Here is a 26,056-nt window from a genome sequence, read left to right as displayed (position 1 = left end):
TCCAGCATTACCTCGTACAGCTGCCGATAGCTGTAGGCCAATCGCCCCTGTTTTGCTTGCATCTGCAGCCCGATAAGACCTTCAATAATCGGAACATTGTACGAAGTAAAGCTCTTCCGATGGAGAATAATCTTCAACAGGCGGTGGCGCTGGCGACTGAAGTGACATGCAGCCGGCTTAAGGTTCGCATAGCACTATATGCTATGCACAGTTCAGTTGTATGTTATGTTATGCTGTACGATGGCAGGACTACATCTCTTCTGTTACGAGTAACTACGACAGTAACTGCTGACTCCAACAGACTGTCGTACGAGGTCAGTATGCACCCCCTGGGAGCCAAGTAAGTGACCTTCGGTGACCTCGCCTTCTTCTGCTTCGCCCGTCATCGTACCTCTTCGTCTGCGAGAGCCCTGCATTACGCCGTACAACGGTACGTATTAAGCCTCCGCCACACATAAAGCGCATTCCGCTTCGCTATCAGCGCGCTGAATGCGCGTGCATTCCGCTCGCGTCCCGCGCGCGTTGCGCTCGCTATCAGCGCTCGTTCGTTCCCGCTAGCGCCCACTGGGCGCAACGCCAGCGTTAGTGCGGTGCACCGCCATTATTGCGCTCCGCCTACGCTCTTAAAGCGCGCATGTGTGGCGGTGTTAAATTCACCCCTTGACCTGCTACCACGACGTGTTCAGCATCCACCAGCGATGCGACACTGACGTCTCCACCTCTCAGTCTACTCTGTCGACCTTCATTGCACGAAGTAGAAATCCGTCGCATCGGGTTTTGGATTAGGTAATGGATTACCCTAAGAGTCAATGACTGACTTAAAGAAATCGACTGATACCTCCGTCCAGTGTAGTAGCAATCGACAGCGCTCGTACTTTTCATCTTCTAGGCTAGTTTTACCGAGCGATCGGTATCCTCAAATGCCCTCACTAAAAAGAGTTCAGAGTTCAGGAGTCTCGCTTGCAACCGCGCTCGCTTGACGCGAAATAGTCTGATCGAAAATACCAGTATTGTAACAAATAGCCCTTGGGCACGTGAGTGATGACCTTTTTCTGTGTTTGATATGGACGTAAGACGTTGGACTTTAAATAGTCATATCAAAGCTAATATTGATTTAGATAATTTTTACGAAGGGTTGACAAAAGCAGTATCAATTACGTTACCCTGCTACAGTACAGATAGTTACACTACTTTTACAGTTAATTTCCACACTTTGTGTCTGAAATTGGGTTTATAACCTGATAAAATAACGTGTCTGTTAATAATAATAGTGTATCTAAGGTTTTTGTATCTTGTTCAAGTCAGCCTCGCCTACATCTTTTTTTTTTTTGGTTTTGATCTGCGATGTATAATAATGTCATTTCTCTAACTATTCGCTGACTAAAGCTAAACGTCATCACGAAAATCTCTTTATGCGTTTCTGGCACCGAGATATTCGCGGATCGAAGGCTATTTCGACTGATACATCTGTCAAATCGGTTCAACTGATTCACTTATTCTTCTATGCTATGCCATGCCAATAGGGCTACCAAAGGCTTGCGCGCCAGCTGACTCGCCACCAGGAGATAATAAACAGGTCTCTATAAAGACCTCGGATATACAAACGGCACAAATAATATAAAAATTTTACCTTCCAATAAAATTTGTATTATTTTGCCTGGTATATCCGAGGTCTGAGTGATGCCTTCCTGGTAGGCTTAATATACCGTCGGCACTTCTCCTCAACAATGAGGGTGGCTGGTGGCGAGTCGGGGCGCGGGGGGCCTTGTGTTGCAGGTGGGGAAAAACGGGACTACCAACATCGCGGCGGTGAGACGCCGGAGCGACTTACAACGAACGATGGCGCCATCTATCGGTCCGATGCGACGTCTACGACGTACTCTCTCCTATAAAGACCTCGGATATACCAGGCAAAATAATACAAATTTTATTGGAAGGTAAAATTTTTATATTTTTTTTTTCCTTTGCTTAAGACAACAAGAGTCTTTTACAACTCTAAAGTTATTTTAGTTATTCGGTTTTTTTCTTCATGTATAATTTTTTTAGATGTACTTTGACACTTAGAGACTCTATACATCTCTAACATCTCTTATTAATAATCATAATAGCTTTGTACTTTGTATAATTTCTTGTGTTAATTTTTTTTTATGAATACTTTTGCTTATTAAATTGTATCTTGTTTTTTTTTAATGCATGTTAAATATAAGATGTAATGTTTTGAAAAGAAGTGGCCCGCCGAGTTTCTTGCCGGTCCCATAGTGGATACCCTCCTCCAACTGAGGGGGGACTGAAATCTTCTCGAGGCTGAGGCGTAGGGTTAGAGCCGGCGTAGTTTTATTTGACGTTCATAAGCGCATTGTAATATGCCTACTTGGAAAATAAATATTTCATTTCATTTCATTTCATTTCATTTCATTTCATTTCATTTCATTTCATTTCATTTCATTTCACGCTTTACCTTCCCCTCAGCTAGGCACCATGCTGGATAGCGATTCTTTGAGAATAGCGGTGGCCTTGCGGTTGGGTTGTAAGGTGTGTGAGCCGTCATTGTGTGATTTGTGGCGTCATTATCGAGGAGGATGGTCACCATGGGCTTAGTTGCCAAAGGTGCGCAGGGCGTTTTTCTAGGCATCACACTATTAATGACGTGGTTCGCCGGGCTTTGGTGGCAGCCAACATTCCTTGCGTGTTAGAACCTCCAGGGTTATCTCGCACGGACGGCAAGAGGCCAGACGGACTCACGTTGGTTCCGTGGCAGAAGGGTCAGTGCCTATTGTGGGACGCCACGTGTGTGAGTACTTTTGCTCCGTCCCACCTTGGCCTCACAATTAAGTCTGCTGGGTCAGCTGCAGAGTTTGCAGCTAGACTCAAGCACGCAAAGTACAGCGCCCTGGAAGCAATGTACAAATTTGTGCCACTTGCTGTGGAGACGGCGGGACCCTGGGGAACTGAGGCTAAAGCCTTTGTTAGGGAACTTGGTCGCCGACTTAGGGATAGGGGCTGCGATCCGCGTTCCGGGTCGTATCTGGTGCAGGGGATTTCATTGCCTATACAGCGTGGAAATGCTGCTAGTGTGATGGGAACCTTTGGGCCCGGTACGACTCGGGCGGGTCCTAGTTAGTTTGCGCGTATGTTGTTGTTGCAATAACCCACATATGGGTAAATGACGAAGCCTGTTGCGGATAGCTTTATTGTTTGTGTGTAAGGACGACGCCTGTTGCTGATTTATGGATTAGAAACTGTTAACTACTTTCAAATAAAACCTGCAATATTATAAAATGTAGTAGGCAACTATTAAAAACTATATAAATCATAAATGTTACAGAATAAAGGGCATGCAAAAAGGTCTGACTAATAAGATCTAAATTTAATGATGTTCAAACGATAGTCAAAAAACCTTCCTAGGTACACTATTTAGTTACCTTACGTTGCGTCAAGTTTAAGTTCGCCTGACAGCATGAAATTTAAACGCATTCTGTTAGCTCGTAGCTTGAAAAGTCACACTTATAATATTATATTATAGACTGTTTTATTTTAAAACAATGCTCTTTTCATATTGATGTTTATAACTAACGGCAGAGCTTTCAGAAGATAAAATGCCCGTGTTTTTTTTATTTAATTTAAACTTAACAACTTAATAAATAAAAAATGTGGGCTCAAAGCCAGATCCGAAACGTCGGCGAATATATCGATGACTGTGTAACTCAACCTGGTAAGAATTATATTCGTCCCTTATCCACTTGACAGTCCAGCCCGCGCGACCATATTCCGGTCAACCATCCGGGTTTTTAAGCGACGCGCGCAGCGCGCTGCGCATTCACAACTTTTTACAGAAACGTCTGTATCTTCTAAACTACATAAGGTATAGTTAAAAAAAAAATACTTCGGTATAAATGAACGTACAGTACTTGAAATAAAATTATAGTGATAGTAAAATATGTATGATTATATACTATAAATCAAGGTTAAACTTATGTAATCGAAAAAAAAATGAAGAAATTTTTTATTTGACTATTACTTAAATTACAGGAAATTTTGAGCGATGACCCCCTTTTTTTATTACGTATTAGAGAAATATACTATTTTACCTTTATAATGATACCACAACCAACACATACAGTTCTCATGAAGATATCCAAAAAAAATTAAACAAATTCAAAATCAAACACAAACACGCGGAGTTTGACAAGGCACTGCCGAATTTATTTTTTCATTCACTAAGTAACGAGCGTACACTATATCGCGAGCGCCATCTATACTTTTTGTAGCAAACTATGTAGTTAGGCTACGTTATTGTATCAAGAGAATAGGTAAATAATGCCGCAATATTTCGCTAGATGTCACTTTAATCAACTGTATCTCCATCCCCTCTTTTGGATAGTAAGGTATCGTAGGACTGTCTACCGGATTTTTTTTTTTGGATACTATGCTATCGTAGGACTGTCAAGTGGTTATAGCTTAAGCACATTAATCTATCATACCAGGATGAGTCACACAATCCTCGAAATGCTACACAACTCACCGTAAGTTTAGACTTCAATTAGTACAGATACAGATGGTGTCCCTTATTACACCCACTGCAGAGAAACATATTATCCGGGTCCGTTTTTTCTCCTGCACAGCCTACAGCTCGCATTCGGTATGCTAAGGGACCAGGTGACACTTGAATCTAGAACAAAGAGCTGTTAAAAATAACACTCACCGTGAGTTTAGGCTTCAAGCAGTACAGATGATGTCCCTTATTACACCCATCACAGAGCAACATATTATCCGGATCAGTCTTCCTCCTACACAGTCTACAGCTCGCATTCAGTATGCTAGCAGACCAGGTGATGCTCGAGTCGAGTGTGAAGAGGTGCAGGACGATCTGTGCGAAGCTGCGACACTCCATGAGGGAGACCTCCCACCGTTCGAGGGTGTCGTTGTCGAGAGGCTTGTTTTTGGCTTCGCGTTCTTTACGCTCTTTATCGCTGAGACCTGGGGAAAGAAATTTCATATATTTAATAAGTTCCGCTAACCTAGGGGACATAAAACGTTAACCCTTTAATCGCTAGCGTCAAAATACTTGGCAACATACTTAAAACAAAAACGCATCTCTACAATAAGAATTACAGTTCAAAATTGAAAGAGTAGAACAAACGTCAAAAGGGTACAGTTTTAAGGTTTTTTTGCACTAGGACTACAGTCACGGTTGACAAAAGAGGGGACGTCGTTTAGCCACATTGACACGGCATGTACCTATAGGCACTGCGTCACTCATGTGCCGCTTGACTTGTAGTATATGGGCTGTGCAGAAAGTAATGCACTTGCCAACCCACGTACTGTTGTTTGCAAGCAGCGGCTACTGCTCCGGGTTCCATTTCATAATGTATATATATACGAACTCCAGGCAGTAGCTTAGGTCTATATTCTCTGAAGCAAACAGTACTCACCCAGTGGTCTCTTGATGTACTTGTGGTGTATGGCCTGTTCCACCTGCAGAAGCGCACTCGCTAACCCTCGAACTGTAGTTTGCAAGGCTGTAGCGGCAGCGCCCGGTTCGACTTTGATGCCGTTTGGTCGAGGCTCTAGACAGTGTCCGGGGTCGCGGTATTTGTTTTCAGGTATGGCTGTGATGTCCGTTTTGTTATCTGGAAAGTTTTATTGAGATCAGAATGCGAAAGATGGTTGCATTTTAATTGCTAAGTGTATTGAACATTAAAAAAGAAATAGGGCCAATATCTAGGTAGAGAAAATGTTACACGCAGTGACACACACAGTACAGCCTTATAAGATAACGTTTCAGAAGGCTAGGTATTATCAAGGCAAATTTGAGTAGGAAAATATGTTTGAGGAGAAAGAGACATAAAAATAAAGACTTGTTGAGCAAGGCAGAACTCACAAGAGCTTGAAGCGCCAACAGTTGTAATTATAGCCTAACCACAAAATTAAAATTTTGAAAAAACCCCCGACCGCCAAATAGTGGACCGATTTTCATAAAACATGGCTAAGAACACTCCCGACTAATTCAGCTTTTAAACAAAAAAAACTAAATCGAAATCGGTTCATCAGTTCGGGAGCTACGATGCCACAGACAGACACACACACAGACAGACAGACAAACAGACAGACACGTCAAACTTATAACACCCCGTCGTTTTTGCGTCGGGAGTTAAAAAATACATTGTTGAGATTCCACAGGCGAGTTTTTGCAACATGTGTATGTTTACCTGTGGGTACCGCCGTGACGCCGCCAGGCATGTGGTAGTCATCTCTATACCGCCGCTCGGGTCCCCACGACAGGTAGTCGGCTTGCTTGTCGTATCCGCGCACCATGATGGTTCCACGCCACGCTTCGCGATCCTGAATAAATAAATAATAATAATAGATATTATAGGACATTCTTACACAGATTGACTGAGCCCCACGGTAAGCTCAAGAAGGCTTGTGTTGTGGGTACTCAGACAACGATATATTTAATATATAAATACTTATATACATAGAAAACATCCATGACTCAGGAACAAATATCTGTGCTCATCACACAAATAAATGCCCTTACCGGGATTCGAACCCGGGACCGCGGCGCAGCAGGCAGGGTCACTACCGACTGCGCCAGACCGCTCGTCAAAATAAAACAATAAAAGCACATGATGTTACAAAATTTTAAGCTTTCATTCATCTATGAAATTTTGTAGAATTGCAAACAGGAGAAAATTTAAAGTTTAATCACTGCACTCCAAAGTGTAATGGTGATGTTTTTTGTGTGTTTGCTGCCAGTGTAGCACAACTATTAGAATCTTGCGCTACGTGATTGCGACTATAAGTCACCTAGTTATCTTACCTTAACTTTGAGAACTCCTAGGCAGCCGTGGAAGATCTTCTCTTCAAGCTCCAAGATGTGGTCTCTGAGAGACAGTTCCAAGGCTTCAGAGAGTGTGCAGTCGTCAGGTACATTGAGTGAGGGCTGGAATTTGTGCATCCGCGTCGATGGTACTGGTGGCGGCTGTAATATAAGACAACATTTAGCAATTTCGTCATCGGCGTAACCAAATCCCACAGACTTCGCTGGTTCGGCCACCTATTAAGAATGGGTTCGGATCGGGCTGCCAAGAGGGCGTATCTGGGAAGACCAACTCGTGGCCGCCCGGCGGGTCGGGCCAGGTACCGCCGGGGAGACAGCGTGATGGCGGATCTGTGTCAGCTACAAGCCGATAATTGGCAGGAAGCTGCGCAGGATCGGGATAAGTGGCGTGCTCTCGTTTTGGAGGCCAAGATCCTCTTTGGATCACAGTGCCATACTAGTTAGTTAGTTTAACAATTTTCCTAAGGCACATGTACGTAACTAATGATTTTTACAATTAGAAGTGCTTCTCTCCAAAAGATTGTGCTGTGAGCCATGAATTACTGTGGCATGGTAAGGCAAGATATCACAGAAATTATAAAAAAAAGTATGATTTTGCTCCCGATGAACAAAATTATATAGACCTTAGTATAGGGCTGGTGGAAAATACATTAAATTTTACTACTTTTACTCAAAATGATTCATAAATGACACGTGCGCTTTGAACTGGACGAATTTCGCCCGAATTTAAATAAAAAAAAGAGGATACTAACAGCGTCATGTGTAGAAAAACAAGGATAAACGTTTATACACTAGTAAGATTCTAAAAGTAACTTACAGGTTTAGCAGCAGGATTCAATAAATGCAGCGGGCACTTCTGTATGTATTCAAGTATGTTGTCCTTATCTAACTCGAGGTTCTGCCGTAAGTCGTTCTCCCTCAGGCCTCGCTTGTTGAGCGATTGGATCAAGCCCTCGATTTGCTCTGGAGTGTGGTACACCCACCAGAAGGGCCGGTTTTCGTCCTGAAAAAGAAAGATAAATTAATTACCTGTAATTCTGTAATGATCTACTTTTTGTCTTGCGTTAAATGTGAGTAGCTTTTGTTCTGTACTAACAGGTTTTTAAGTTTCGATGACAGTACAGAGCTAACATTAATTGTATAAGATTTTTTTAGTACATACAAACGGAAGGTGCCAGAGTAAAATTAAAAGTGAATAAAGACGGCAGATCGTACGATAAGCCCTCGAAGTACGATCGTGACTTAACAAAAGGCCGTTCGACGTTGACATTGTCCGCCATTTAACTGCAAAACCGTAGAGTGGCCAACTTTGTCGCTTAATTTCTTTAGAAAAATCGAATTATCGTTTTCTGCAAAGCATAAGTTAACTATACTCATTTATTTCATTCATTTATGACGGTTAACCAAAGCGTTGAGCGTGCGCGACGATCGTAGGTTTCGTGACGGCGTAACTTGTAACTGCTTACCTTTCCATGTACGTTACAAGTGGGAGGATCACCCGTACACAGCATAAGTTCTTGCGCCTGTGCGAGACTAGCTTCAAGTCCGCTGAGCTTGTTGGAGAGCCCGTTGATGTTCGTGAGGGGCTTCTTAGGTGACCCGCCGCGGGAGTTCGCTGCCGATTCGTTCTCTTTGTCACTGCCGGCTGAATAAGATAATAAGCTTAATTTTGGTGTGTGTTAAAGCCTGACTATACGTATAAGACTATTGTCAAGAGGGCGCTGCTTTTCTGATGTATGTGGTGACAGTTCAATATAGTATGAAGAAGAATAATTCAGCCATCGATATAAATGTGATAATTTCTATACCTTATCACATTAACGTCTTGTTTGAAATGTTATACGAAATAGTCAAACTGTTAAAAGGACAAGGTGCAGAAACTATCACTTATTTATGCCGGTGACTGTTCTAATGAAATTCCGCAACATGGCGTATAGTCGCTTTATCTTTCAGGGAAATTTGTCTCTCAACAAATTCACATAAAAACAAGGGCATAGCTTTTTGCTTTCACTCCTGGGGGGAGCCTGATGTCCGTATGGCGCCTAAACTTGGCGATGTTTTACTTGGCTAAAATTGGAGTAGGTTATTAGTGCTGTTATTATACTCTTAACTCATTTCAAACAACTACCCTCTGCGCAACACAAAGTCTTATTGAGATTAGTCTAATTTTGTTCACGGTGTTTTCCAAAAAATCAACTTTTAAATATCAATGTCAATAGTTCCCAATATAAACCTTCATGTAATGCTATAACAACTATATATCAGTAATTTTACCTCGCTCTCTATGTAAGTCGGCCATCTTGTCTCTGCACGGTCCCCGGCTTTCAGCGCCATTTTCCACGAACAGTCCAGCAACGTGCTGGTTCAACCAGTAGCGGCGGTACGCGCGGTCCGAACCTGCACAATGACAAAGACTGTTAATTGTTTTTAGGGTACCAAAAGGGTACCTACACCTATAAAAAAAACCCTTATGGTGCGACTCAGTCCATCTGTCTGCCCATTGTTTATTAACAAGCAAAAATGGAAAAGAATGATTCTGTCATGCTTAAGTATCTTTTTTTTAATACTACGTCGGTGGCAAACAAGCATACGGTCCGCCTGACTCAAAGAGTGTCACATGCGCGTTGCCACCCCATTATTAACTTGTACACTCCCACACGCACTCTCTCTTTACGCAAGTCAATATAAGACGTTTAATGGAACATCTGCACATTCGCTCTGCTTGTAAATTTTCTCAAAACCCCACCTTTAGTCAGTCGAAAAGTTTTCCATCGTGTATTGAACCTTATGATCGCAATAAGATGAAGAAGAACTTTCAAGTCCTACAGTCATAAGGCTCATAACTCCTCGAGTGCCAGACTGATTTTTGAGTCGCTGGAATCTTGATTTTTCTAATTATTCAAATTTCAAATCTGATTGACGTAATCGGCCGCGAGTCGGCCGGCCGACATTCCAAAGGATAAGCTTTATTACTAAGTTATACTATAATAAACTCTACACTCACCAACATAAGATGTGTAATCAAACAGCTGAACCTTCAACTCCTTAACCTTTTTCTCATACTCCGCTTTCAACCCCTCACTTTCCTTATTCATCTTCTCCAGGGCCGCCTTGAGAGCCTCATCATGAGCCTTAGCCGCTTCTCCGGTCAGTTTCTCCTCGGCTTTCTTGGCTGCGTACTCCTTTTTTAGTTCTTGGCGAGATGCGAGGAGTTGTGCTTCGCGACGACGCTCGTTTATCTGTCAAATGTTAGTGAATTTAAATATATCCCATTGACTTTAAACCTACACAATATAATGTAGGAAAAACTATGGTTTTCCTATAGTTTGCCTTTTCGGCTTGTCTACTAAACTGGAGTATAGGAGTTTCCTACTAGTCAAATCAGCTTCTTTTTAAGAACTGTCAAAACGATTTGCAAATATGGAATTACTATGAATTACTGAGGAGTGAAGTCACGGTCAATTCATTTACTTTATATCTTTCTCTTTGACTTATTAAATAGAAATTATGTTTAAACATAACTACTGTCCATATTTTTCTTCTGATTTCGTAGTGCTTTATTTCGTGCACTGCATAAAATATTTTGAGTATAGGAAACTAGCTTCTTTTTGTTTTTTATCGGCCGTAAATGTCTTGAACATACATACATAGATACATACATACAATCACGCCTGTGTCCCATGAAGGGGTAGGCAGAGCACATGAAACTACTCAGGTTTCAGTGCCACTCTTGGCAAATAAAGGGTTGAAAGAAAACGAAACTATGACATTGCAGTGACAGGTTGCCAGCCTCTCGCCTACGCCACAATTTAACCCATATCCCACAGTCGCCTTCTACGAATGTCTTGAAATAGTTACAAAATATAATGGATACATACGTGCAACGACCTAAGAGCCTGCTTGGTGTTGCGCATCTCGTCCAACTTCTCCTCGATCACATCCCGCACCGTCCCGTAGCTGATTATCTGGTTCATGAGACACTGCAGGATGAGGAACTTGTCGCCTGTCAAACAAACACATATCTAATTAGAAAACAATAAGAAAGAAAAGTAAAACACTTAATGCCTTGCAGATTTGAAGATCGTGGTGGGAGGTGATGAACTTTTTGGACCTTATTAGCCGGGTCCACACACGGGCACGTTTGCTTGGCTGAGCAAATAGGGAACTTGACTGAAGTTAAAATTTAATATTTTGTAACATGCACGAAGTAAAGCATGAGATAATTATAAGAAACAGAATATATAAGAATTATAAGAAAACATGACACAGAGGTTATTTTTAAATCCAATATCTATTTAATAAGTCGGGTAGAAATATATAGAGTAACTGAGTTGACCGTGACGTCACTCAATTCGATTTCATATAATATAAATTCCATATTAGCAAGTCATTCAAATTCGTTTTGACAGTTCTTAAAAAGAAGCTGATTTGAATTTGACTAGGAGGCAACTAGCCTATTGCCTCGCGATGTGCCTCGCATGTGGACCCGGCTACTCAAGTTAGAAAATCACAACGTCCGGCATTTTCGAATATGGGCGTTGCTATTTATAAATGTAATGTAACAATTGAACACAAGAATTAAATGCCATTGATTTTAGTAATAAGTGAGTCTTCCATTCTCTAAGTATTCTAAAGCTGAGTTTAGACGTGCAAGTTATTGCTGCAAGTTTTGAGACGCAACTATAGGTAAGACTGAGTGGCAAATATCTGCATCTCTTTCTTGCATATACTTCTGTCTCAAAACTTGCTGCAATAACTTGCACGTCTAAACTCAGCTTAACAAACGATCCAGCGTTTCTCGCTCGAAATGAAACCACGCGTATTTGGTATGGGGCACGTTAACACAGATGACGATGTTTGTGCCACGATGTGACGTGTCACGATGTTTTTGCAAAGGAGTTAATTTATTGTAGTCCTTCCTTACTCTAGTGCGCTACTGTCAGACTAACCTAGTGACATATCAGCGACATGCTTAGTGAGCAGTGTCTCCTGCTTAGTGAGTGGTGCGGAGTGTCTCCGGATAATGCATGCGCAGCTGAAGGCCGAAGTCGTCATGGCTACTGTAGCCACCGCGCTGGCAGTACCGCCTTTCTCATGTGACTCGTTTGGCCTACGTGTGTACTCACCCAGTGACATATCAGCAACATGCTTAGTGAGCAGAGTGCGGAGTAACTCCGGATAATGCAGGCGCAGCTGAAGGCCGAAGTCGTCATGGCTACTGTAGACATCGCGCTGGCAGTACCGCCTTTCTCATATGACTCGTTTGGCCTACGTGTGTACTCACCCAGTGACATATCAGCAACATGCTTAGTGAGCATGGTGCGGAGTGTCTCCGGATAATGCAAGCGCAGCTGAAGGCCGAAGTCGTCATGGCTACTGTAGCCACCGCGCTGGCAGTACTGCCTTTCTCATGTGACTCGTTTGGCCTACGTGTCGCGTACTCACCCAGTGACATATCAGCAACATGCTTAGTGAGCAGAGTGCGGAGTAACTCCGGATGCTGCAGACGCAGCTGCAGGCCCGCGTCGTCGTGGCTGCTGTAGCCGCCGCGCTGGGTGTAGCGCCACGTGGCGCAACGCGAGCCCGGCGCCGCGCCTGACGACAGCAGGTGCAACCTGGAACGAAATCTTATATTTATTTCATCGGTACAGCAGACCTTCTTCTCAGTCGTTCCCTCATGGCTGAGGATCGTGACCAACAGTGATTTCTCTCCACTTGACGCGGTCTAGGGCCATATGGACTGCCATCTGCATGGAACCACAAGCTTTCTTCACGGTCTCAGCCCACCTTAGCGGTATTCCACCCCTGGAGCGTCGGCCTTCGACTTTGCCGAGGATAATGTTCCTTTCGAGAGTGTGCTGTTTAGAACGCATGATATGCCCGAAGAACCTGAGTATTCTCTCCTGACAAATAGTTGAGAGCCGCTTGGTGATATTCAGTTCTCGCAGTATTGACTCGTTAGTTCTAAAAGCAGTCCATGGGATCCTGAGCATCCGTCTCCAGCACCACATCTCAAAAGCATCAATCTTTTTCCTGACTAAGGTTTTTAAGCTCCAAGTTTCAGCGCCATACATAAAGATAGAGAACACCAATGCTCGCACCAGCCGTACCTTGGTTGCACGACGAATACCACGGTTTTTCCAAAGCTTCTCTAATCGAGACATAGCACCTTTCGCCATTCCCGCACGTCGACATATCTCTTGTGTATTGCCACCGCCATTAGAAATAAGCGACCCCAGGTAACAGCAGACCTAGCACAGTGTGATATAGGCTATCACGTCTGTGAGTCTTTTTCGCACCTTTTGCTAGTGTGAAAGGGGCGCACTGACGCAATAATTTGTATCATACGGCACTGGTCACACTGCGCGCTAGTAAGCTACGAGCTATCGGCTATAAAAACGAACAAAAGATAAGCATTCCCATGCAAATAAAACAGACACGGCGATTTTGATAGCTCACCGCTGGGCGAATAACTATAAACATCGCCGTGTCTCTTTTATTTGCACGGGAGTGCTTGTCTTTTGTTCGTTTTTATAGCCGATAGCTCATATCTTACTAGCTTGCGGTGGGACCAGTGCCTATTGAGTGCAAGACGGGGATCTCTCGATTTTATGACCTGAGATCTGCAGCCCTATTCTGCTTCCCTTTCCGAATTCGCAGACTCACGAGTCTGATACGGAGGTCGCCACTGGTAAATATAATATTACAATGCTGTTGTGGCTTATCTTAGGACACCCCTGAAATGCAGAGAGCATCCACAAGATCTTTCTACCCCTGTCCATTTTAAGAAACCGCCTTGGCCTCAATGGACAGCGGAAATGTGTCTAGCTAGCGACACATTTATTCGCACTATATCCGATCTGTACTCGTGAAAAAATGGTCCAAAGTAGCCATGAAACTACTTCTATAGTAATTAACGCACTAAATACGATCACCGTCATTCGATTTCTTTCCGTCATTCTTCGGACCAATAGGCTAGTTTCCTATACTTAAAATAAAATATTTTATGCAGTGCACGAAATAAAGCACCGTATAATTAGAAGAATAATATGGACAGTAGTTATGTTTAAACATAATTTATATTTAATAAGTCAAAGAGAAAGATATAAAGTAATATGAATTGACCGTGACGTCACTCCTCAGTATTTCATAGTAATTCCATATTAGAAAATCGTTTTGACAGTTCTTAAAAAGAAGCTGATTTGACTAGTAGGAGACTAGCCTATGGTAAGGCTCGCGCTCAGTAGGCCGAAAGTACACTATCATATGTTTTATCATAGAAATATGATGATAGGTATGCCTCCCTTTTACTCCAACGTGAAGAAAAAGGACGGCATGTTGCCTATGATCATATTTCTATGATATACATATAGAGGTAGTGGACAATCAGTCGTAGTTATATTAGCAAAGACCTATATAACTTCGTATACAGATAGTCTAAGAAAAAAACGTACCCCAAAACCATACAGAAAAGGGTACGGTGAGCTAGATGGCGATACACCTTTGGGGTACGCTCGTCTAGATGGCGCTAATGTTAATATTTGACATTTTAAAACATAGCAAGCTAAGAGTATGGGCCAAATTGTCAAAACTGATGTTCAAAAGTTTTAAGCCTGTGTCGAGAGATCGCAGTCTATGCACTGTGATTACACATTTTACTTTGACAGTAACTCTCTTTAATACTCGATCCTCTTTGCTATTAGACAGAGTGAAAAACAACCAACATACCTAAGTACTTCAGTGACTGTGGTAGGGTCGAGTTGCAGCTTGCTAAGCGGAGTACCGAGGTATGTTTGAGACCACTTGCTAGCTTTTGTAGCCAGATCCACTGCCTTGTTCATGCCTTCAGTCATGGGTTCGTAATCTGTAAAGAAAAATGTATTATTAGGAAAGTATGATTCGTTATGTTCTAATTGTTTTTTGATCAGATATTTTTTTGTTAAACATCTATTACAATCAGGCACAACTTTGCCGAGCTTTGATTTAGTTTAGTGGTAACTACTGAGATTTTTTTCAGTGTTTATAGTTATTTCAAAGAGACAAAGGCAGCACTAGTGCACCTAGCTCCCTGTCACGTGTCACGTGTAAGATGACAGAGATGGCACTGGTGCCGGTGGCCTCGCTGGTGTGAGAGTGACAGAGACAGCACTAGCGGCTACGGTCATCTGTGGACTCGTGGATGCCGCCGCTCTCGTTGTAGTCCTCGGCCTCGTCCTCCTGCAGCTGGAAGATGGCGGAGAGCAGCATCTGCAGCAGGTCGCTGAACACGCCTCACACTAGTGCCGGTGGCCTCGCTGGTGTGAGAGTGACAGAGACAGCACTAGCGGCTACGGTCACCTGTGGACTCGTGGATGCCGCCGCTCTCGTTGTAGTCCTCGGCCTCGTCCTCCTGCAGCTGGAAGATGGCGGAGAGCAGCATCTGCAGCAGGTCGCTGAACACGCCTCACACTAGTGCCGGTGGCCTCGCTGGTGTGAGAGTGACAGAGACAGCACTAGCGGCTACGGTCACCTGTGGACTCGTGGATGCCGCCGCTCTCGTTGTAGTCCTCGGCCTCGTCCTCCTGCAGCTGGAAGATGGCGGAGAGCAGCATCTGCAGCAGGTCGCTGAACACGCCTCACACTAGTGCCGGTGGCCTCGCTGGTGTGAGAGTGACAGAGACAGCACTAGCGGCTACGGTCACCTGTGGACTCGTGGATGCCGCCGCTCTCGTTGTAGTCCTCGGCCTCGTCCTCCTGCAGCTGGAAGATGGCGGAGAGCAGCATCTGCAGCAGGTCGCTGAACACGCCTCACACTAGTGCCGGTGGCCTCGCTGGTGTGAGAGTGACAGAGACAGCACTAGCGGCTACGGTCACCTGTGGACTCGTGGATGCCGCCGCTCTCGTTGTAGTCCTCGGCCTCGTCCTCCTGCAGCTGGAAGATGGCGGAGAGCAGCATCTGCAGCAGGTCGCTGAACACGCCTCACACTAGTGCCGGTGGCCTCGCTGGTGTGAGAGTGACAGAGACAGCACTAGCGGCTACGGTCACCTGTGGACTCGTGGATGCCGCCGCTCTCGTTGTAGTCCTCGGCCTCGTCCTCCTGCAGCTGGAAGATGGCGGAGAGCAGCATCTGCAGCAGGTCGCTGAACACGCCTCACACTAGTGCCGGTGGCCTCGCTGGTGTGAGAGTGACAGAGACAGCACTAGCGGCTACGGTCACCTGTGGACTCGTGGATGCCGCCGCTCTCGTTGTAGTCCTCGGCCTCGTCCTCCTGCAGCTGGAAGATGGCGGAGAGCAGCATCTGCAGCAGGTCGCTGAACACGCCTCACACTAGTGCCGGTGGCCTCGCTGGTGTGAGAGTGACAGAGACAGCACTAGCGGCTACGGTCACCTGTGGACTCGTGGATGCCGCCGCTCTCGTTGTAGTCCTCGGCCTCGTCCTCCTGCAGCTGGAAGATGGCGGAGAGCAGCATCTGCAGCAGGTCGCTGAACACGCCTCACACTAGTGCCGGTGGCCTCGCTGGTGTGAGAGTGACAGAGACAGCACTAGCGGCTACGGTCACCTGTGGACTCGTGGATGCCGCCGCTCTCGTTGTAGTCCTCGGCCTCGTCCTCCTGCAGCTGGAAGATGGCGGAGAGCAGCATCTGCAGCAGGTCGCTGAACACGCCTCACACTAGTGCCGGTGGCCTCGCTGGTGTGAGAGTGACAGAGACAGCACTAGCGGCTACGGTCACCTGTGGACTCGTGGATGCCGCCGCTCTCGTTGTAGTCCTCGGCCTCGTCCTCCTGCAGCTGGAAGATGGCGGAGAGCAGCATCTGCAGCAGGTCGCTGAACACGCCTCACACTAGTGCCGGTGGCCTCGCTGGTGTGAGAGTGACAGAGACAGCACTAGCGGCTACGGTCACCTGTGGACTCGTGGATGCCGCCGCTCTCGTTGTAGTCCTCGGCCTCGTCCTCCTGCAGCTGGAAGATGGCGGAGAGCAGCATCTGCAGCAGGTCGCTGAACACGCCTCACACTAGTGCCGGTGGCCTCGCTGGTGTGAGAGTGACAGAGACAGCACTAGCGGCTACGGTCACCTGTGGACTCGTGGATGCCGCCGCTCTCGTTGTAGTCCTCGGCCTCGTCCTCCTGCAGCTGGAAGATGGCGGAGAGCAGCATCTGCAGCAGGTCGCTGAACACGCCTCACACTAGTGCCGGTGGCCTCGCTGGTGTGAGAGTGACAGAGACAGCACTAGCGGCTACGGTCACCTGTGGACTCGTGGATGCCGCCGCTCTCGTTGTAGTCCTCGGCCTCGTCCTCCTGCAGCTGGAAGATGGCGGAGAGCAGCATCTGCAGCAGGTCGCTGAACACGCCTCACACTAGTGCCGGTGGCCTCGCTGGTGTGAGAGTGACAGAGACAGCACTAGCGGCTACGGTCACCTGTGGACTCGTGGATGCCGCCGCTCTCGTTGTAGTCCTCGGCCTCGTCCTCCTGCAGCTGGAAGATGGCGGAGAGCAGCATCTGCAGCAGGTCGCTGAACACGCCTCACACTAGTGCCGGTGGCCTCGCTGGTGTGAGAGTGACAGAGACAGCACTAGCGGCTACGGTCACCTGTGGACTCGTGGATGCCGCCGCTCTCGTTGTAGTCCTCGACCTCGTCCTCCTGCAGCTGGAAGATGGCGGAGAGCAGCATCTGCAGCAGGTCGCTGAACACGCCTCACACTAGTGCCGGTGGCCTCGCTGGTGTGAGAGTGACAGAGACAGCACTAGCGGCTACGGTCACCTGTGGACTCGTGGATGCCGCCGCTCTCGTTGTAGTCCTCGGCCTCGTCCTCCTGCAGCTGGAAGATGGCGGAGAGCAGCATCTGCAGCAGGTCGCTGAACACGCCTCACACTAGTGCCGGTGGCCTCGCTGGTGTGAGAGTGACAGAGACAGCACTAGCGGCTACGGTCACCTGTGGACTCGTGGATGCCGCCGCTCTCGTTGTAGTCCTCGGCCTCGTCCTCCTGCAGCTGGAAGATGGCGGAGAGCAGCATCTGCAGCAGGTCGCTGAACACGCCTCACACTAGTGCCGGTGGCCTCGCTGGTGTGAGAGTGACAGAGACAGCACTAGCGGCTACGGTCACCTGTGGACTCGTGGATGCCGCCGCTCTCGTTGTAGTCCTCGGCCTCGTCCTCCTGCAGCTGGAAGATGGCGGAGAGCAGCATCTGCAGCAGGTCGCTGAACACGCCTCACACTAGTGCCGGTGGCCTCGCTGGTGTGAGAGTGACAGAGACAGCACTAGCGGCTACGGTCACCTGTGGACTCGTGGATGCCGCCGCTCTCGTTGTAGTCCTCGGCCTCGTCCTCCTGCAGCTGGAAGATGGCGGAGAGCAGCATCTGCAGCAGGTCGCTGAACACGCCTCACACTAGTGCCGGTGGCCTCGCTGGTGTGAGAGTGACAGAGACAGCACTAGCGGCTACGGTCACCTGTGGACTCGTGGATGCCGCCGCTCTCGTTGTAGTCCTCGGCCTCGTCCTCCTGCAGCTGGAAGATGGCGGAGAGCAGCATCTGCAGCAGGTCGCTGAACACGCCCGCGTGCTGCTTCAGCGTCAGCGCCTTGCGGAATGTCTCCACGTCCAGCCCGTTGTGGAGGGTGTCTTTCACCTTGGAAGTGAATTTTAAATATTAGTTACATAGAGAAAGGCTGAATGAAGAGGCACACTGTGTGGCCTCTGTAACCTTGTAGGTAGTGACAGCAGGCGGTCACACTGGCGCCACCTGGTGTGATAAAATGACAGTTTGCCTTCTCATTGGTTGGTTATGTCTCCTATCCCCTTATATTTATTTCATTTTAAATTAGAATAAATACCTACGGACGTAGGTTATCGACAAAGTTTCCAGTAAGTGTAGAGTACTTCCGATACGACTATACATACCTTGAGCGTCTCGCCGTGAATGTGCACAAATTCAAGCACAGATAAGAAATCCCCGAAATGCTCGTGTGGGATACCGTCCATGTCTATAGGGGTGCCTTTGGGGATTATCTGTAATGAAAACAAATGATATTAGATAACTATGACAGGTGACAGTGTGAGAGAAGATGAACACAAGGATGTCGAACTTAAAGATGTCCTTCTGTTCTGCAGGAAAACGAGAAGATTTGAGGAGAGAAGTGTTGGGAGGGCAGCCGGGACAGTAACCTGCAGCTCCAACTCCAGGGAATTGGGCTGAATGAACGTATCATGTGATCGACGACTCGCAAGGCTTCTCGGTCAGTGTGGATCCAGGTCTCTTTAAAGCAAGAGTAAATAGGTACCTCATAGGTAAGCGTGCTCCACCTTAGACCGCATCATCACTTATCATCAGGTGTGATCATGGTCAAACGTTTACCTATTCAAACTATTCAAAGTAAAAAACAAAAGCTACTAACACATGTGAATCTCAAGAGATAATAGATACAGTACCTTTCTAGGTAGAGTAACCTAAAAATAGTATCCTAGCAATGGAATGGCAAAGTCTGCTATGGAATTATTCCAGAAAACCACCTAAGTTACCACCTAATGTATCTGAATTGTCAATAAATAAATTCAAATCATTCGTAAAACGACAGCTCTTACAAAAGGCTTACTATACTGTCAAGGAATTCGTAGAAGATAAGGATGCATTTATGTTAAATTAGAATAAGATGTACATGTAGGTATATATAATTATGACGTAAAAGCATAAGCCTATTTCCAGAATAAACATTTTTGATTTTTAAAGACATCATTGTCTCACCTTATGGTCCTCCAGCTCTTGATCTTCTTTAACCTTCTGCCACTCCTTGAGGTAGGCCTTCTTCTTCGCCTTTTCCTCTTCCTTACGCTGTCGCATCTCCTCTTCGGCGCGACGCATCTTTGCGGCCAGCTCTTGGGCGTTCTTCTTGGCGTTGGGGTCTGATGGTGTCTTTGGTTTGGGTGCTGGTGAAAAAATTACGAAAATTTATGATTTAAGTATTCGCTTTTTACTAGTTAGGGTTCCGTAGCCAAAATGGCAAAAACGGAACCCTTATAGTTTCGTCATGTCCGTCTGTCCGTCTGTCCGTCTGTCACAGCCGATTTACTCGGAAACTATAAGTACTACAGTGATGAAATTTGATGGGAATATGTGTTGTATGAACCGCTACAAAATTATGACACTAAATAGTAAAAAAAAGAATTGGGGGTGGGGCCCCCCATACATGTAACTGAGGGATGAAAATTTTTTTTCGATGTACATACCCGTGTGGGGTATCAATGGAAAGGTCTTTTAAAATGATATAAAGTTTTCTAAAAAACATTTTTCTTAAAGTGAACGGTTTTTGAGATATCAGCTCTCAAAGTCGTAAAAAGTATGTCCCCCCCCCTCTATTTTTATAACTACGGGGTATAAAATTCTAAAAAAAATAGAGGTGATGCATGCTAATTAACTCTTTCAACGATTTTTGGTTTGATCAAAGTATCTCTTATAGTTTTTGAGATAGGTTGATTTAACTGTAATTTTTGACATAATAAGTTTATTATATTTGCTGCTACGGAACCCTTTGTGCGCGAGCCCGACTCGCACTTGGCCGGTTTTACTAGGGATGTACAGAGTATTAATTTGGCCGACTAGTCGGCGTTTGGGTGACCGATTAGTGGCTAGTCGGTCAGAACATAACTTTCGACTAAAATCACCAGAATTTTTGGTCATTAGATCGCACTTTTTTTTTTTTCAGGTTCAAAGTGATAAAAAAATCTTTTTTTAATGACCGGTTTTGGGTAGTGATCCTGGCTATGAAACCGATAGTTTTAGGTTGGAATTATTCAAGGTCCATTTAATTGTGATAACCACGGATATTTGTTGTTTTGACAAACAAAAGCATAACCAATAGGTACATAATACAACTATATGAGCTGTTCATTTATTTTTGTCCTGTTTTTCTATCACTTATAAAGTGTCGACTAATCGGCCTTTTTTGCCGACTAGTCGCCGACTACAAATGTGGCCAGATAGTCGGCTTTCCCGACTAGTCGGTACATCCCTACTTTTTACTTACGGTCACTGTTGTGACTGCTAGGATGCTAGAAAATTAGACTCACATTCATTTTTGTCTGTCTTCTTAAGAAACTTGTCCATGGACTGCTGTCCCTTCTTATCAGGGGTCTTCTTGCCCTTGAGCTTGGTGGCGGAGCCGGGCTTGGGCGCGGCCTTGCTCGGAGGAGACTTGAGCAGCTTTTTGGAGGGAGAGAACTCTGGCGGGGTCCCGATGAATATCTGCTCGAAGTTTACTTTGCTTATGTTGTACTTTTCTAGGGCAGATTTCTGTGAAGAAGGGTTTGTTGTAAATATTTGTTAGTCATCATTAAATGTGGAAGTTCTTTGTGTTTTTACTTTTGTGTGCTTATGATTGTACTTTTAAAACATTTTAGAGTTCTTTTTAATCTAGCTGAGTTGACTTTATTTAAGATCTTAAATACGGAAAACTTTCAAAGCGTAATTATATTGTCATTGACAATAGTTTAGGCATCTCTCTCTAAAGCCTAACTCTACCCTTTGGGAATGTGCTTTGGGTGTATAAGTAGGCCCCTTCCAACATGCGCCACTCATCATGGTTCTGTGCAATCTGTCAATCTTATAAATGGGAAAGTGTGTGTGTCTGTTTGTTTGTCCGTCTTTCACGGCCAAACGGAGCGACGAATTGACGTAATTTTTTAAGTGGAAATACTTTAAGGGATGGAGAGTGACCTTAAAAGCTAGTATCAATCATAATCATAATCAAAATATTTATTCATAATAAACTTAAAAACTACACATTATGCATAAAGTATGACTAAAAACTACAAATGTACAAGGGATTGGTAAGTTTATCACGAAATGGTCCCGTCTCAGCATAATGCCGACCCAGAGGTCAGCGCTGATCTTCCCACGAGACCATTTGCGAGACACGAACGCAGCCGCGCGGTACAGCCCTACTGTAAGTTGAACGCGTCCTTACTGAAGTCATTGTAACATTTCCTAAGATATTTATGAACACTTGGTGGGCAAGCAACATCACGAAAAGATCTGTGGCTAGTAATATTATTATATTATATTATTTGATACACTAGCAGCTGATAGCTGATGCGTGTATATCACTGCACTTGTTGTTCTATAGTTAATTATTATTATTATATTATATTATATTATTTGATACACTAGCAGCTAATAGCTGATGCGTGTATATCACTGCACTTGTTGTTCTATAGTTAATTATTATTATTATATTATATTATTTGATACACTAGCAGCTAATAGCTGATGCGTGTATATCACTGCACTTGTTGTTCTATAGTTAATGTTTATATTTTAGTTTTAAATGTTTATCAAGTCTGTTTTTGAAACTGTTCACTGAGGGAGCACTTATCACTGTTTCTGTTAGTTTATTCCACTCGCGTACGACACGGTTTGATAGGAAGTGCTTTCTAGGATTGCTTGTGCTGGGAACACGAGTAATTTTCAAGATGTGGCCTCTAAGATGGTGATTTTTACTCATAACATGTGTCAAATATAAACTGACCTTGATAACAATGATGCCTTGAGACTGTTCCACAAACTGCTTAAGGAACAGTCGGTTCTTGTCCCTGGAGTACACTCCCTTGCGCCGGCGCACGCGGTCGTGCGGCGCGAGGCCGATCTTGCCGCCCGCCGGGTTGTCCTCCTGGTACTGTTCCACTTCGTAGCAGTATGACGATCCGGGGAGTACTACTTTACTGTAAATTAGATAGCTATGTCAATATTGTCAAATTTGAATTTTTGATAAAGGTTTATTAAATGTAAAATAGTGTATGTTGAGAAGATTTATTATCATATATTGGGGTTTTCGGAGCGGGAACTTTGACATTACCCAAAGAGTAGGTATTTACTTAAAAACAAATCGTACTTTAGCAGGTTTCTACCGAATGAATAATTGATTGAAAAATAAATAAAGATTAATCATGCATATAGGTACATATTTTTAATGGCCATTCATTATCAACCTCTTCAGTTAAGTCTATTCATTTATAAATAAGAAAATGCTTCATAGTTTATTCTGAAAATCGTGTCAACTATTAAATTTACAGCAGGTAATTAATTAAAGTTATTTTTATTGTTACCTTATTAAGCAGAGATCGGATTTTTGTGCGTCATCTCATACTAAAAGTAATTAAAATGACGTAAGTCACTAAGAATGTCGCAAATCCGTCCGATCTCTGCTTATAAGTTACAAGACTTTTACGGAAATTAAAATAAAACTTTGTCACAGACTGTATACAACTCGCAGAGAGGTAGTTATTCATTAGGCATAATATGATATTTTCTTAGACTAACATATCTGTTTATCTCTACTCTTTCTCAAATCATTCCCGCTCCGAAAACCCCGATGTATGTTTATTATATACAAAATACAAATGTTTTATTGCATTATTTAACATTAGAAAATGATTTCGCAACATTCAAAAGTACCAAAAGTCGAAAATAGAAGAATGTGTTGTGTAATTAGGAATTAATTTCAAGGTATTCATAATATAGAAGTTTGTTTACATTTAGGTGTTTAGTACAATAGTAGTAATTTATCCATGTTACACCTTTCACTGAACAAAAATATTGTATTATAAAAGGAATTAATGAATCTTAAGCTATCATGGTACTGTTTCTCTGACACAGTTTGCTTGTTTCATAAATATGTATTTAAGTATTAAAAAATAGTATTTGAGATAATAGAAAGGTTACCTATTTCTGCTGTTTTAGTACCTGTGGCTACAATAATATTGTTCTTACAGTAACTTTGAGTGTTACAAGTAATGCTTTATTTATATATTGGAGGTAAATGCTTGTGCCTGTTAGCAATGTGCAAATTTAAAAGTTACTCTTCATTCATAACAAGTATAACAAAATAATAAATTTAAAAGTGGAAAATGTCTGCCTTGGGTGAGACTTGAACTCACGGCCTCTCCGGTCCAGAGGCCGTGAGTTCAAGTCTCACCCAAGGCAGACATTTTCCACTTTTAAATTTATTCTAAGCCTAGTGGCATCGATTGCAGACGTTTCTGCTGATCAGAAGTTAAAATTTAACAAAATAATAGTTAGTCTTGTAATTGATATGTTCAACATTTCCTTTGTTTTGGACTTTTAAATTCTGTTACTGACTTAAGCTTGGCTAAGCTTTACATTAAATATTTTCTTACTAAAAGACACTAAGTAACTAGTACTGTAGGTAGGTAACATAGACATTTCCAAATACTAACAATCTATAAAACAGATCAGAATCAGATAAGAGTAAATATGCAATGCTGATGTAAATTAGTTAAAATGTTATATTGCATAATAAAATACAATATCTTTGTTATTTCCACATCCTTATTATTGAGGTACTAACCTTCCCGGAGGCTGTTTCTGCGCTGTGATGGAGAGGATGTGTGCCTCCTGCCACGAGTCCCCCTCCAGGCAGGCTTCCACCGTCTCCCCCACAAAGAACCTCTCCCTCACATAGTTGAACACATCCTCTGACATTTCAGCAAAAGAACTCTTCTTGGTCTTTGATGCCAAGTACAGAATAGGGATCCTGAGCTCCATAGGAAAGTCTCTGAGAGACTTCCTTGCATTTTTCTCACTCTCCAGTGCCTCTGCGTACGTCAAGTTGTTCTTCCCTGTCATCTCACATGACCACACCATGGAATTAACCAATATGATCCTCTCACAATACTCTCTGTAAACAAAATAACAACAAAAACATGAATAAAGATAACGCCGCGGCCTCGTGCGACGGCGACGGCGCCGAACATCGTGTCACGCTCACGTAATTACGCTGTCTCCCGCCCGTTAACAATGTCAGCGGTCTCTCTAGCTCACCAAAAACACAATTATCTATCATTGCGCCAAAAATGCGCGGGATTTTCACGATCACTAATACTCACTCATAGTCCTTGAAGATCTCGTCGGTGATTTCGCAGTGGAAGACCTCATCGTCGTCCCGCAAGTACCCGGACGCCGTGGATTTCTCAAACGCTTTTCTTTTCAACAGAGGCATGTTATGAGTTCGCGGGTCACTGCGACGGAACAACGAATATCACACCGATTTTCGAGCACTCCGAGCTTAGACTTCACGCAACTTTACGTGGCGCATCGACAGCAATGTTTCTTCGTATAATACATCAAGAAATTACTTAAATTTACGGCAAAAATCAAGAGAAAATTGTTGCGTGGTTCCGATTGACAAGCCAAAAAACGGCGCGCTGAACCACAGATAATAAATATCGCGGAACCTTTTTACAACGGCTAGGAGGAGGCGGGAGAAATAGGTACTCGCCACACAAAACACTCGCAATCGATTTGAAAATAAAATAAAATTTCAAATTTAAAAATAGATAACAAGCGTGTCTAAAGTTTACTCTAAAGTAACATGTCTGTTCTGTATTCGAATGAGCATATCTACACTCTACACTGATCCATACAGTCATACTAAGATTACTAATACTAAGCTTTGCAGTAAACAGGATGGTCTACTGCGTTTTGACAGTTTCCTTGTTCGTCACAGTTTTTTTTTGCTGTGATGATTCAACTGGGCTGGCTTGCGTAAATAATTTAGGAGTTAGATATTTCTGGCTGCTCCTATTTCGGATGCCACCATGACTCCTCCGCTGCTAGTATTTATACATTTTATAAAAAGTATTGTATTGTAAGAATAAATTATCCTGTAATTTAAAAATACGGAATATTGCTCGCAGACGATTTTGCACGATAAAAAAACAAATTTATATGTATTTAATTTTGCATTATCGAAAGTTTAAACCGTAAAACAGTTAAAACCGGGCCAGAGTGTCCACAGCTGGGGCATCTACCCCACAGTTATAGAAAAATATATAAGCCGAGGGTATTGAGCACCTGTACACTCTCATGAACTATACTATACCATATACTGAGGAATACAAGTCATACAGGGTGTATTTTCATTCATAGCGGGTCAGTGACAGCAGCTACCAGATCCCGTCTCAGGAGACCATTATTACGGGATAGGAATGGAATCGATTGGCATTTAAAAAATAATGTTAATAAAAAAAAAACATACAAATTGTATGGTATAGAAAAGTTTTTATCGATTTCTGGAATTTCTAGCTAGAAATTTTGTTTTGGTCCGATACAAGCTTTTGATCCTTGACCGGAATGGGATGCATTGGTGTAAAAAAAAAGCTTGTGAAAATGACCTTTTTCTCGCACCCTGTATGTTTTTTCCAAAATCTGTAAACGTC

At 43.9% G+C, this 26,056-nt stretch overlaps 1 protein-coding gene across 1 annotated transcript in view; it reads right to left on the bottom strand.

The window, feature by feature from the left end:
- Nucleotides 1-25,033, bottom strand: part of LOC125232595 (bromodomain adjacent to zinc finger domain protein 1A) — a 36,012-nt gene extending 10,979 nt beyond the window's left edge. Inside the window, exons 1-20 of the mRNA XM_048138320.1 lie at nucleotides 24,725-25,033; nucleotides 24,187-24,516; nucleotides 22,348-22,540; nucleotides 20,891-21,113; nucleotides 19,569-19,750; nucleotides 18,728-18,835; nucleotides 18,278-18,455; nucleotides 18,218-18,234; nucleotides 18,106-18,112; nucleotides 14,573-14,687; nucleotides 12,290-12,459; nucleotides 10,723-10,847; nucleotides 9,849-10,083; nucleotides 9,119-9,241; nucleotides 8,311-8,489; nucleotides 7,662-7,847; nucleotides 6,824-6,985; nucleotides 6,210-6,342; nucleotides 5,433-5,630; nucleotides 4,703-4,977 (exon numbers count right to left, since the gene is read on the bottom strand). Coding sequence (XP_047994277.1) covers nucleotides 4,703-4,977; nucleotides 5,433-5,630; nucleotides 6,210-6,342; nucleotides 6,824-6,985; nucleotides 7,662-7,847; nucleotides 8,311-8,489; nucleotides 9,119-9,241; nucleotides 9,849-10,083; nucleotides 10,723-10,847; nucleotides 12,290-12,459; nucleotides 14,573-14,687; nucleotides 18,106-18,112; nucleotides 18,218-18,234; nucleotides 18,278-18,455; nucleotides 18,728-18,835; nucleotides 19,569-19,750; nucleotides 20,891-21,113; nucleotides 22,348-22,540; nucleotides 24,187-24,516; nucleotides 24,725-24,837 — 3,252 coding nt within the window. The 5' untranslated portion in view covers nucleotides 24,838-25,033. The remainder of the gene's footprint in view (nucleotides 1-4,702; nucleotides 4,978-5,432; nucleotides 5,631-6,209; nucleotides 6,343-6,823; nucleotides 6,986-7,661; nucleotides 7,848-8,310; nucleotides 8,490-9,118; nucleotides 9,242-9,848; nucleotides 10,084-10,722; nucleotides 10,848-12,289; nucleotides 12,460-14,572; nucleotides 14,688-18,105; nucleotides 18,113-18,217; nucleotides 18,235-18,277; nucleotides 18,456-18,727; nucleotides 18,836-19,568; nucleotides 19,751-20,890; nucleotides 21,114-22,347; nucleotides 22,541-24,186; nucleotides 24,517-24,724) is intronic.
- Nucleotides 25,034-26,056: the final 1,023 nt, after the last annotated feature.

The sequence above is a fragment of the Leguminivora glycinivorella genome, chromosome 13, assembly GCF_023078275.1.
Source record: "Leguminivora glycinivorella isolate SPB_JAAS2020 chromosome 13, LegGlyc_1.1, whole genome shotgun sequence".
Lineage (NCBI taxonomy): Eukaryota > Metazoa > Arthropoda > Insecta > Lepidoptera > Tortricidae > Leguminivora > Leguminivora glycinivorella.
The sequence above is the reverse complement of the archived record's forward strand: the minus strand, read 5'-3'. Positions and strand labels throughout refer to the sequence as shown.